We start from the raw sequence: 14519 nt of genomic DNA, 5'->3' as shown, positions 1-14519 counted from the left end.
CCCCTGAAGGCGTCTAAATATTTATTTGAAATTTTCCTAGCATTTTACGCTTGCACATGTTCAAAGGCTGACCAAATCTCAATGGGGCTGAGTAGTTTTAATTTTAATCTAACTGGAATCCAAAAATGAGATGCAGAACTCAGTACAATACTTGCATTCAGAGAAGGCCCAAGAAACCTTAAGTGACTTGACAGACAAAATGCAGTCATGTCTGTCAATTTCCTTAAACACAGCTTGTAGATGAGGGAAGCAGGGGATGAAACTACTTGCTTTGGTGAGGAAATGCACACCTAACTCAGGCTGCAGGTTGTGTGGGGTAGCAATATCTTCACTTGGGGCTGTTTTGCACACAAAATAACAGCAGTCTTGTATAAAAACTCATCAGTAACTTTCCATTGAAACAGATGTGATGTTCTGGTCCCTCTTCAAAATATTTCAGTATTCTAGCACCCTTTTATAGTTTAAAATACAGGGGTAAGCTTTGGAGGAGGCTCTGAAGATATATTCTTCCCTGAAAACCTTTTCCACCTTTTCAACATAACCACCAGTTATGCTCCCTCTTCTGCTCTTTTTCCCTCTTTCAGTTAATGTGGAATTATTTTATATATAAATGTGCAACTGCAGCTTGGAAGTGAACAATGTCCTGCCAACAACACTAAAAAAAGTTTATCACCTTAAATTCATATTGCAGGTTATAGTACTCTTCTAAGGAGGAGAAATGACTCCCGTGGGTGCAGAAAGGCATTGAAATCCATGTCTTTCACTTTCTAGGTGATTAACAATGAAGAAATTGATTTAGCTAGACCATCACCTTTTTATTGTACTGCATTATATGACTGCAAGTCTACTTGCTCTCCAGGACAAAACCCATAAAATTTGGGACAAAATTTGGGACAAAAGCTGGAAGTGAATATGGTGGGGCTTAAGACCGTAGATCCAAAGCAAATATACTTCTTTCCAGCTCTGAGTAATAGTGCTGGGACTGAAGAATGGCATTAAAACTCACTCTGTCCTTAGTACTCCCTGTTGATTAGGCAGCTCTGCTTGGTAGTTTCAGCTTTACAAGCAGACTAAAGATCAAACACCTGCTTCTGGATTCATTTCAGTAATTCAGTGGTTAAAAATGTTGATCTGTGACACTTTAGATGCCTATAGTTTTGACTGGTTCCAAGTTCTGCACTGAAGCTCCTGCATTAAAGGATCACAACAAAAAGAAGTTTATAAAAAATAATATAAAATCTTCCTAAATGCAGTTACTTTTTGAAATGGGCAGTTTAATTTTGATACTTTTAACATTTCACTAACATTTTGTTAAATTTTAAATAACAAAACTACCCTGAAGAAAATTGCATTATAACCAGCTGAAAAATCCCCCCTAAGGAGCTCAACATAGCAATATTAAAGCAAAGGCATGCTTTGCCATTTTGAGTCACATACAAAATTTTCCTGACCTGCTGCCGTTAATCATTTTGAGTATATGCTTACATGTCCGTTTCTGCCACCCCACTTTCAGCTGTCACCAGCCTCCACAGAAAATAATAATAAACACCAAGTACACCCACAAGGAGGTAACTGAGAATGGCTTAGATGCACAGAGAGGTCTGGAAGTTCTGAGAACATAAAAGCACACAGCATTCCTAGCTTTTTTCATCTATGTCATCCTTTGGCCCAACAACAACATACAGTGTTGAATTTCAGGTGCAAACTTTATTGTGGATCATAACAAAAGTTTCAGAAGAAAAAGCACAGGAAAAATCAGCAGTGGAGTGTCACTTACTTACAGAGTACATAAAAAAAGATTCTGTGAAAGCTACTAACTCTATAGTTGAAAACAACACTGCTTAATTTAAACTATTATTTTCAGATACACACCTTAAGAAGTGAATTTTGCAAATATTGTTTTTTCTTGAATTTGATCTTCAGATTTGGAAGCAAGTATTTAAATGACACTAACATTGCTGCTTGTGTAGCACTAAACTATTAAACAGAAAAAAAACCATTATTACTAAAAGAAATAGGCACACAGAAAATATTGTCAAAATATGTGACATTGGCCCTAGTAAATGTCAAATGACTCAAAAAATCTTTGGAATATCTGTGGTTGTTGAGGTATGCAAAATTTTTTGGAATTTTCATGCTACTATCTCAATTTTTCCTGTAATACAATAAAACTCATACTTAAAAGTAATTATAATTTCCTACAATGGATTTCTTCTGCCCTTACTTGTACTTTAAAGAGAAAATTCACATTCATTCTCATAGTAAAATGGCAAAGGTAACAGTACAGAAAATCCTGCAAGAGGTCTTTCAAGGCACTGTTCTCTTTTTGGGTGTTTGGCATACACACAGGCCATGCATGGTGGCTGTTACGCTGGGAAGACAACAACAGAAACTAGACCTAAAGCTAATATATAGTGTATTAAATATCATAGATATCTTTCTCTAATGAAATGGAACCCATCACTTCTAAAAGCCATTCTGCTTTACAATATCATGAATTGCAGTAAGGTATCTGCAAAATTAAACTAAGATAGAAATTTTAAGACATACTTCATGAAAACGAGTACAGAAAAAGGTCAACCAGGTATCATTTATGTCAATCAATACAGTTTGCCTGAAGGCAAACCATTCCCAAATACTGTAACCCTCTGTAAAAAGAGAAAGGACCAAATGCTCTGTTCATCTAATGACACTGATTTATGTGCCAACAAGCAACTTGGTCCACTGTCAACAGAAGAAATTGACCTTATCCCACACTTGCTGGTCCACTTGAGCTCCTAAGCTATGTAGCTGCAAGGGCTACTGCTCCCCCTGTAATAGGGAAATAACTACTAAGAGATGTGAAGAACTACATATTCTGCAGTCAAATCATTCAATAGGATTCTCAGTGAGTCCATACTTCATCAGAAACATAGAGCATTACAACTGGGCCTGATGTGCGTGTCTCAGGTAAAATCATGCAAGGATTTCTTTGATACCTTCTTCTAGGGCCTGGTCTTTATGGCAAATAAAAGCCAGTCATCTTAGAAACATGCAAGGAGCTGATCTTAAGATATTAGGATTTTAGATAATTATTTTGTCATTTTTTTTGATATACTCTAAGAATCTGTAGCTCCTCTTAGAAAAACAAACTTCTGTGTGGTTTACAGAGCATAAAAGAATCCATCAATAGGGAGATGTTGCCTGTCTCTAACCACAAAACAAACCTGGCTACCATACTACTGCGATGGCAAATAGATGGATTAGAAGTAAAGGAAGCACAGAAAAATGTTCTTTTGGCAGTTTCATAATGCCCCATGAACAGAAATGTTTACTGTCTTTCAGTTCCTCACGTCAGGCTAACAACTTGCTGGTTTTCATGGGTCTCAGCAACCTGTGGGCCTTCAGATGACAGAATACTACAGACACAATGGCCAGGTGCATGAGACCCAGATACCACCATGAGATCTTAAGGCAGCGCAAAGTGTTGAGATAGCATGCCTCAAGATCAGAGGCTCCCTCTGGAGTTGGAGAAACAGGCTTCTCCAGGTGACTGTTCATATCATGGGCTAATCCATTGAGTTGGATCTATTTAAGCATTTAAAGTCATTATAAATAAGACCAGGATTGACCTAAAACAACTTATTTCCTAACATAAATTGTGAAGGCAATTCTGTATTCATTTGTACATTGACATACATACTGTGTAACAAGCATCATAAGTGTGAGCAGAATTTGGCCCAACTAATGTAACATTTTAGTTCCCTGCTGGAAGGCGCTGGCCTACATTGATTGCTGAAGAGCCAACTACTTACAGTAGTATTCTATATTTCTATAATATTCTGTATCAAAGCAATAAATATTAGATATAATCTGTATATTAGATTTTATATTTATTTGATAGCTATTTAAATCTATACTGTCAAAATATAAGCAGTGAGCCACTCCTACCTGGCAGCATACACTATTTGTGTGAATGTGTTAAAATTATCACATGGGCCTATATTTACATATGGCACTCTTGATTATATAGCACTTATAACTTACATAAATTCTTACTATAGGACAGATATTTGTGTAGAGGTTGGATGTTGTTTAAATGTTTCCATGGTTCTGCATAATTGCATTTCAGCATGAGGATTTCACAATTCTGTGTCAGTTTTATGTTTTTTGCAGGTGGAAAATTGAGTCTAAGAGACTTCAAAATCTCCCATACTGTTACACCAATATAACACGGAAATAACATGTTTTCAAGTCCAAGTGAAAAACAGTTTCACTTTTCCTAACCTTTTTCTTTTGCATACATAAATCTCCTCTTTAAAGGAAGTGCACTCCTGAAAACAGGGACAATCAAAATATTTTGGCACTGCTAAGACTTTGAAGAGTGTTTCAACTGAGTAGGATCTGCAGAAAAAAACATCATACATTTGTTAATGAACTACTACAATTACTATAATCTAAGTCTGCAAATGGAAAACTTACATGTCAGACATTGAAATAAGCTGAAATTGCTGCTGGTATATATGAGAAGCTCCATCTCATTTTGCTCAAAAAATGCTTGGTTAATTCCTATTGTGCAACTTCTCAGAAAGATCAGTAATATTAAAGATATAACGCAAATGTTCATTTTGACAAAGGTCCAGTTATCTACCTATGGTAAAAGGCAAATAATCATTATTTTCTGTACCTCTAACTTCAGAAACTCAGTTTAAAAAACATAGAGGTAAACAAATATTTTAATGAAAATATTTAGAACGTATGTGACAATAAGATATCAACTTCTGAGTTGAGAGAATATCCTGATATTATCCTTTGAATTAAATAATGACTTTTCTTTTCAAAAATTGGTATTTCCTTACTGAGATTTATTTATTTACAGAATAATTTCTGTAGCCCTCCAGCAGAAGTCAATATCATCTTCATATTTAACATAGTTGATGTTCACTGCAGACAGAACGTAATCGCTTCTCTTCCCTTTATACTAATGTTGCACTGGAAAGCACTAACTAAAAGTAGAAACCCTGAAAACTGAAAAATATGTTTTATGCTTTGTATAATACGTAACATACAGCTGTTACATACTGTTCTTACCAGCACTACATTTCTTCAGACCAACAGCCTCAAGACTTCCTCTCCCTTTCACCTACACCAGTTTTGACATAATTGGTTGACTATTCAAAAGTCTCTTTCCTGCACTAAGCAGTCCAAAAACTTCTAAACAGTAGGCCAATAAGGACTTTTTTTCTTTACTGTGTACCCCAGGATCCCAAGAATCTGTGATTGCATTGAAACACTTCTATTAGAAAAACTATCATCAAGACTTCTAACAAATGATTAATTTACTCCTCAGCTTATACCAGCACAGTTTTTAATGACTTATACTCATGCCAGGCACTCTCTACAGATTCTTTATGGAAACATAACTGGTGCTTGACAGCAGTCTAAGGGAAGAATCAATTCCCATTTCTCTTTTATGTCTGTTAAAAATAAAACTAAAACCAAACAGGTAACAGCTTACTTTTGGTCATGATTAGAAAAAAATATTCTTTATAGCCATATAAAATGACCAAAGAATCTTACACTTTAACAGAATCTTTGCAGATGGGAGTAGTTTTGACCTAAAAACAGTGCTTTTGTATCTGAAAGGCTACAGGAATATTTCTGGAAAATATGTATTCTTTATGTTGGACATTATGCAGCAAAATACATTAATCATAAATTCAGTCAAAGGAACAGATTCTAAATATTATTTAGCAATAAATTTAAATTTAAAACCTGGGAATCCTGTGTTCCAACAATTAAAAGAAAAACAAGCCATTCTTTTACTTTCTAATACTATGCTAATAATACAAATAATACAGGGAAACTGTATTATACAGTTGTGCTATCCTGAAATGTGTACTTTAGGAAACAAAAAGATAGAAAGATCTCTTCCTTGAACAAAACTAAGTGAACACGCTGCAAAGTGTATTTGGTGGAATGTTCAATAATATGTAAAGCAGAGTATCACATTATAGTGTCTGAAAGAATAAGTAGCAACTTCAGTTTGTACCCATAAAATTCAAACCTAACTAAATAAATTAATCGGGTTAAGTGCTAGAGAAAGTCTGTTCTTTTTAGCTGTGATGTGAACAGTATTTTACTGCTTCTCCCCATGCATATTTCTCATAATTAGAATGCAACCATCTTACCATGTATAGTAAATATCCTTCCCCTATCCAGATTAGGAAAGATATAAGTAAAAATGTTAAAATCGATGCTTCATACAGAAACTTCCTATGTTTGACTTCAAAGTCTAATTTGAACTAAAGTTACTAAATCTTTTTTCATTGCTGTTCCACCTATTACAAAACAGTGTAATGATGCAGTTATTATTGAGACATGGATTCTCTGAGAAGATAACCAAGTAGCTTCCTTGAAACTTTTTTTTCATAATTTGTATTAGTTTTACATAGCCTTAGCTTTAAACCTACTATGAAAATAGATGTGTGAGAATAGTTAATTAAAGATTCTTCAGATAAATGGTTTAGCTCCTTTTAGGACAAAGATGCAGAGGAATACTGATGAAAGATATGCTAGTTATGATGCTTTCTTTGTTAAGACGTCCCAAATTAATTCTTCACTCCACGTTCCTGTATTTGGTAAACAAGTTGTATAGTACTCTTAGTGTGGACTTCAAGTCACAATTTACAATATCTAGAAAAAAGACAAGGAAAAAAATATTAGTAACTTTATAAGCCAAAACATTTTCAGAAGAAGTACCCCTTCTCTATTTCCTTTCTTTGCTCAGATTCATATCCATAAACATCAGAATCACAAAGATAGTAAAAACGAGTAGAAATATAAGCAAATAACATGTAAACTGTCAACTCAAAAATAATTTTCTCAACCACTTTCAGTTAGGGAAATAAATGGCTAATGCTGATGATGTAGAAATGCAACCGAATTGTAAAGGCCCATGAGACAACTTGTACCTAATATCACATACACTGACAGGACTGAATCTTCAGTTGGTTGTGGACAAAAAGTAACAACTTTCTAAATAAATAAATAAAATTGAAAAAAGGCAAGAACAAACGGAACTTTTCTGTAGGAATTTCGCAGGTCTTGGCCCATACTGGGCTGCAACTTCCATTATTAGGCCTAATTTTGGCAAGATAATTAGATGCAAGGCTAAAATCTGAAAATTTCCAAAGGATCTAAAAAGCTAGGTATACAAGTACCCCTTGAAGACTTCTGAAAATGCTTTAGGTTAGCTGATGTCACTGCACCAAGCCTGTCTGAATTTAAGAAGCAATTGGACTGTGCTAAGTAATTGGACATGGTCTAAAATTTTGGGTAGACCTGTGCGGTGCCAGGAGTTGGACTCGATGATCCTTATGGGTCCCTTCAAACTCGGTATATTCTATGATTCTATGATTCTATGTACATGGCTGAATCAGTTGTTAGACACTCAACGTCTAAACTAAATGATTTATGTGAAACAAAAAGCTAACGAATACCTGCTGTTTCTAAGGGAAGTTGTTGAGAAAGTCAATATTATTTCACAAGAAATCTATAAAACAAACTGACATGTACTACTATAGCAGTCTACATTAGTGCTTCAAGGGATATTCAATCTCAAATAGGGACTTAGAATTGCCCATCAGAAAGGCCCCATCTCTTTCTGTTGACTGTATAGGAACTCAGTCTCCTAACTTTGGTCCTTGGAATTGTCCACGAAGGCAGAGGGCAGATGGTGTGCATACTCCCACTGTTATCAAAGCCTCCAAGTAAACCTAGTAAATTGTGTATGTAATCACCAGGTGGTTTTGCCGTTATATTTATCTATACTGATGCTTCTCACAGATTGCAAAGGGGTTGTACTTTGAACAATACCTCCAGTCAGAGCTATGCATGGTGTCCTAAAGTATACTAACTGAAGGGCTAAAGATGTTAGCCACATGGCAAACTGACACCTATGGACAAAGTGAAAACAATCAAACCTAGATTTCATCATTAAATTATGCATGAAACCATGGTTCTGTGACTCTTGATAAACCATATCAAAAATGCTTACTATGAAATGAAGAGAAAATGCTAAAAGCTACAGGAAGGGCATGTTGCCCCACAACATTGTGTTATACTTTGTATGTAACACTGTATATATCTCAGGAAGTTTCCTCTGATGCCAACAGCAAGCTGCATAACACCTTCATTTCCTAATACAGAACTTCAAATGAATGAAGAGATAAATTGACAGGTATTTGCCAAGTCACCATAAAATTCCACCACCACAACAGAATTCCACAAAACGGTTCACACTAAAAAGCAGTGTGCTCACAGAGGAAGATGAGTTATTTCCATTGCTAATTGTGTTTGACTAACATAAAACATTTTACTGGTTGAAATTTTCAAAAAGAGAAACTTAAGTTTGGCTTTGATGTACATGTTTCAAGAAGTAATCTGAAAAAGCTCAAACTGCAAATGAATTTGTTATAGACTCAGTAGATTAATGCTCTGGCGATTTTTAAAGTAAAAGGTCATGGAAAACTTTTTAAACCCTTTCAATTATATTGAAAACAAGCCAAATAAACTGTTGACCCCAAAAAAATCATTGGTTTTCATACTCATTTACTTAACCACATTCTTTTTTCCACTAAATATGTTTTTCATATTCTGAAGCACTTTTCAGCATTTTTTTTTCCTCAAGAACCTCAAAGAAACAGTGTAGGAATTTAAAGAGTATTTAGTATACACTTCTGGGGTAAGATCCTTTTCAATACTCTTTTGCTCACTGGAAATTTTAAGTATGGGCATTGTGCCCAATGTAACAACACATAAAACAGATGTGTTTTTCCATTCACATTGGGCAGGAAGTTTCATATTAAGTATTTCAATAATTGCACAAGAAATGTCCTATATATGCTGAAATATTCTTATGGCTTGATTTATACTGGAAAAATTAGCTGTCCCCTAGAGCAATAAATACCTGAAAAATTAAATGCCATAAGAATTTTAAACCTCCATGGGGAGTAAGGGATCACAGGTACTCTCTGTTTTCACTATTTCCCCCAGATTTCACTATTTCCCCCTTCTCTTTTTGACTTTTTCAAACATAAAAATTTGTGACAAAGTCACCACTGGTGTAGTTAAGCATGATTGTGGATAAGAGTTCAAGAAATCAATAGAAGTAAAAAAATCGGCTGGGTAAGTCCAGATTAAATGCACAAGCAGCAAAGGCTTAGTCCTGAGACAATTTTTGTGTGCACATGCCTACTTTTGTTAAGATGGAACACATACAGTGAATCAAGGGTCTTATATCCAGCCTGAAGAGTTGGATTTAAACCTTGCACTTCTATGACTGAGGAGTGGAATCCTGGTCCTGCGAATGTCAGCAACAGAACCTTCATTGAAGACATGTTTTATTTTCAGTTTCTAGCTCTAAATCTGATTTAAAATATGCATGATTAGGTCCTACACTCAAAGACAGTTAAGTGAACATTTGAAATTTTTCTTCCACAACATCTACATCTTTTAAGAAAATCTTGTAAGTTACACTGGAATACTTGAAGTTTAGTATAACGATGCAGGACGGGAAAATGGAGCAATTGGAGCAATTCATATTTGCAAGTGACGCTGTTCACAATTACGTTCTTCTTTCATTGGATATCTGAATATTACTGCATGTGTTTGGTCAAGCAAATCTTACCCTTGTCATTCAAGAAATCAAGCCTTGCAACATTTGAACAAGTGTATCTATCAGTCACATAAAATGCAGCACTACCTGAGCACTTCAAAATGCATCTTGCCTTTCTCTCTTTTATTACCATTTTAACCCTAATTTATTCATATCACAACCCCATGAGAAAAGGTCTGGATCCAACACAAAGTTTTATAGAGATACAAGGAAAAGTAGAATGGATACCTTCTGGTCTTGGCTTTGGTTTTTCCAATCCACTATCTTGCATTAGCTCAAATGCAAAGGATACATTGAGGACCTAGTAACGTAATATAAGAAGTCATTATGATGATCTATAAACAGTATACTATAAATGGTCAAAAAACCAAAAAGATGCTTGGAAGGGAAGAAAAATAAAAATCAGGGCTTCATATATCAATCCAGACAATCCATTGGTTTTTTGTTTGTTTGTTTGTTTTTTCCTGTGTGGTGATGATGGTTTGAAAAATACAGAAATAATTGAAAAATAACATCTGAACTAATATTTCACACAGAAAAAAAATACTTAAATATAAGAATAACCCAACTCCCCCAAGTTTAAAAATTAGAACGTGATGGCTCATGTAGTGCTTGTCTTGAACAGACATTGGAATTGCTTGGATAGCAACAGACACTACAGTAATGATTGGTCTTAAAATGATGCATAGGAAAGTTCGTATTGTACTACTAGTCATTTTTGTTTCTTTGTTTTTAACAGAAAAAAAAAGAAATATAATTACCTTTTGTTCAAAACTATCAGGAGTCAAGAAAAAGCTGTGGAGAGGAACAAAATAGCCTTCTAGGAGACCCATTAGCAGGACTAAATACACACCATCTGCAAACTGTAGAAAAGATATTTCTCAATATATTTTTTGAATACGCATGCAGAATAAAGCACCTGGAGAGAGCAGTGGTCAGTGGCTTTGATCTATGCCTTTGCTTTTTGTTTTGCTGGTTGCAGGCAATCAGAAAAGACCTGTCAAGCTATCAAATGGCACACACTCCCTGAGTAGAAGGAAGCAGAATGAAGGTGCAATCTCATCACCACACAGAAATTCAGTATGTTGAAAGAAATAAAGGAACAAAGAATCATCCTCTATGTTTTGCAAGTTTGTGTGAATCTAATTTTCAGTGTATGCAATTACGTATAGAAAATAACTAATTGCTATGATACATGTTCATCTCAATCTAAAAATTAGTAACATCTGTAAGATTTTGTTAAAGGCATCTCACTCTTAACCTTGTAGCATCAGGTGTATCAGTGCACTGAGATATTCTCATAATCAAAAAAAAGCACCCTTAAAAAAAAAAAAAAAAAAAAAAAAGATGGAGAGCAACATTTTGCTCAGTCAGATAATGACATGACAAGGGGGAATGGTTTTAAACAACATGAGGGGTGATTTAGATTAGAGGTTAGGAGGGAATTCTTCACCCAGAGGGTGGCGAGGCACTGGAACAGGTTGCCCAGAAAAGCTGTGGATGCCCCATCCCTGGAGGGGTTCAAGGTCATGTTGGATGGGGCCCTGGGCAACCTGATTTAGTGGGTGGCATTCCTGCCCATGGCAAGGGGGATGGAACTAGATGACTTTTAAGGTCCCTTCCAACATGAGTCATTCTGTGATTCAATAATAAGTGATGGACTTGGTGGTGTTATGCTGACAGCTGAACTTGATGATCTCAAGGGTCTTTTCCAACCTAAATGATTCTATGATTCAGCCTTCCTGAGGTAGCTCATTTTCTCTCAACTGATAGAAATAGTCTCTCATCTTAGAGAATGCTGTTTCGGATACACACTTAAAGTGTTTCTCAGCGCATTTAAATAATACATTTTTTTCCAAAAGTAAACAATGCAATAAGCAGGCACAGTGACATCTTTCTGAAAGCCCTTACACATTCTTTACATCTAAATCTCAATTTTACCTTTGAAAAATATCGATCGGAGTGATAGCTACTCAAATTAACCCTGTTCGTAATAACATGAAACATAACATAAAATAAACCCTGTCTTGAAAACATCATTTTTTTTTTCTGATAGTGTGGATAGCATCCTTCCTGTCTGACCATGTAATTTTCTTACGGTAACTGCTGCAATTGTTCATATAGGGATTTATTAAAACCACAGAATAACCCAATTTAGCAGAGAAACAAGAAAGAAGACTGTGTACCACATTATTTCTGTGGTGCAATCAAGCCTGCAGACCAGCTGTACAGCTGCCTATACACTTGAGCAGCTTTAGTCTCAAGAATGTATCTCACTAAATAGTCATTACAATCCCGTGGGATTACTGGCTTGTGTAAAGGTAGGCAGGAAAAAAACTGTTCTGCTTGAAATTGTATCAAACCAAGCAGACAGAGCCTAACCAAAACAAGCACCGGTTCTCCTAACAGCACTTACCAGCACCCAAGCTAAATAATTTTTATGCTAATGAAAGTAAAAAACTGCTCTAAGAGAAATTTAGCTGCCCTTATGATTTCTATGCTTAATTGTTGAGGGTTTTACTCATATGAACATACTTAAAATTGAAGGGCTTCCCAGTGAAGTAACATCTTAGAGTCCTACCAATAACAGGACAATGGAATTTGTGAATAAAGATGGAGCCATAGCGCATAACAGTGCAAGTATCCCTCCCCTTCAATATAGGCTATACAATCCTACCTGGGTTTCCAGTTCAGTGACCTCCAAATTCAATTTATTGAGATGCTTGTTCACAAATGTGATGAGAGTCTGAAATGTGAAAATAGTTTAGTGAAGGTCTATTCAGTAGGGCAGCAGTTCCATGCATGGAATGAACTCCACTCAGAACAGAACTTGCATGAGCAAAGAGACTACAATACAATACTTTTTTTTTTTTTTTTTTTAAGTTTTAAAACTGAAACACTACATTCATGATCTTAATATTTGATTCTGAAGGCTTTATTAATTGTCTGCGACTGCACAATTTGGAGTTGCTTTCCTCTTCAAAGAGATGTTGGCTGTGTATCCTTCTGTAAGCTACACAAAGAAACCTTTATATCTGAAATGGTAACAGGTATATTACTCTTTCTGCTTTTCACATTTCAACAAAATGAACAATAACATAATAAAAATAGTTTTTGGTGCTCCACATAGCATTTAGCTGTAATGATTTCAGTTCTGATTTATTTAGTTCCTCATGAACAGAAACTAAGTGAACATGAAAACATTGGAAGCACAACACAGCCCAGAGAAAGCAGTCCAGGAGGTTTCTGGAGAGCGTGGAAGATAGCTTCCTGACACAGCTGGTTAGTGAGCCTACCAGGGGTGGCGCCCCGCTAGACCTTCTCTTCACAAACAGAGAAGGACTGGTGGAGGATGTGATTGTCGGGAGCTGTCTTGGGCAGAGTGACCATGAAATGGTGGATTTCTCTACTCTTGGCAAGGCCAGGAAGGGGATCAGTAAAACCACTGTATTGGACTTTCGGAGGGCTGACTTTGTGCTGCTGAGGACACTGGTTGATAGAGTCCCGTGGGAGGCGGTTCTGAAGGGCAGAGGAGTCCAGGAAGGCTGGGCGCTCTTCAAGAGGGAAATCTTAATGGCGCAGGAACAGTCTGTCCTCACGTGCCCAAAGACGAGCTGGTGGGGAAGAAGACCAGCCTGGCTGAACAGAGAATTGTGGCTTGAGCTTAGAAGAAAAAAGAGGGTTTATAATCTTTGGAAAAGTGGGCAGGCCACTAGGGAGGACTATAAGGATATCGCGAGGCTGTGCAGGGACAAAATTAGAAAAGCCAAAGCTCATCTGGAGCTCAATCTGGCTACTGCCATTAAAGATAACAAAAAATGTTTTTATAAATACATCAACACAAAAAGGAGGACTAAGGAGAATCTCCATCCTTTACTGGATGCAGGGGGAAACTTAGTTACAAGAGATGAGGAAAAGGTGGAGGTGCTTAATGCCTTCTTCGCCTCAGTCTTTAGCGGCAATACCGGTTGTTCTCTGGATACCCAGTACCCTGAACTGGTGAAAGGGGATGGGGAGAGAGATGTGGCCCTCACTATCCATGAAGAAATGGTTGGTGACCTGGTACGGCACTTGGATGTATGCAAGTCGATGGGGCCGGATGGGATCCACCCAAGGGTACTGAGAGAACTGGCAGAGGTGCTGGCCAAGCTGCTTACCATCATTTATCAACAGTCCTGGCTATCGGGGGAGGTCCCAGTTGACTGGCGGCTAGCAAATGTGACGCTCATCTACAAGAAGGGCCGGAGGACTGACCCAGGTAAACTACAGGCCTGTCAGCTTGACCTCAGTGCCAGGGAAGCTCATGGAGCAGATTATCTTGAGAGTCATCACGCAGCACTTGCAGGGCAAGCAGGCGATCAGGCCTAGTCAGCATGGCTTTATGAAGGGCAGGTCCTGCTTGACGAACCTGATCTCCTTCTATGACAAAGTGACGCGCTGGGTGGATGAGGGAAAGGCTATGGATGTGGTCTACCTTGACTTCAGCAAGGCTTTTGACACCGTTCCCCACAGCATTCTCCTCAAGAAACTGGCTGCTCTTGGCTTGGAGTGGCGCACGCTTCGTTGGGTTAGAAACTGGCTGGATAGCCGGGCCCAAAGAGTTGTGGTAAATGGAGTCAAATCCAGTTGGAGGCCGGTCACTAGTGGTGTTCCCCAGGGCTCGGTGCTGGGGCCGGTCCTCTTCAATATCTTCATTGATGATCTGGATGAGGGCATTGAGTGCACCCTCAGTAAGTTTGCAGATGACACCAAGTTAGGTGCGTGTGTCGATCTGCTCGAGGGTAGGAAGGCTCTGCAGGAGGATCTGGAGAGGCTGCACCGATGGGCTGAGGTCAACTGCATGAAGTTCAACAAGGCCAAG

At 37.3% G+C, this 14519-nt stretch overlaps 1 protein-coding gene across 2 annotated transcripts in view; it reads right to left on the bottom strand.

The window, feature by feature from the left end:
- Positions 1-1687: 1687 nt before the first annotated feature.
- PARVA (parvin alpha) overlaps positions 1688-14519 on the bottom strand; it is a 71946-nt gene continuing 59114 nt past the window's right edge. For both annotated transcript variants that reach the window (XM_035326975.1, XM_035326976.1), the window contains exons 10-13: positions 12336-12404; positions 10420-10521; positions 9887-9959; positions 1688-6675 (exon numbers count right to left, since the gene is read on the bottom strand). In XM_035326975.1, coding sequence (XP_035182866.1) covers positions 6599-6675; positions 9887-9959; positions 10420-10521; positions 12336-12404 — 321 coding nt within the window. In that variant the 3' untranslated portion in view covers positions 1688-6598. The remainder of the gene's footprint in view (positions 6676-9886; positions 9960-10419; positions 10522-12335; positions 12405-14519) is intronic.

This window comes from Oxyura jamaicensis, chromosome 5 (genome assembly GCF_011077185.1).
Source record: "Oxyura jamaicensis isolate SHBP4307 breed ruddy duck chromosome 5, BPBGC_Ojam_1.0, whole genome shotgun sequence".
Lineage (NCBI taxonomy): Eukaryota > Metazoa > Chordata > Aves > Anseriformes > Anatidae > Oxyura > Oxyura jamaicensis.
This window is presented reverse-complemented; position numbering and strand designations above follow the sequence as displayed.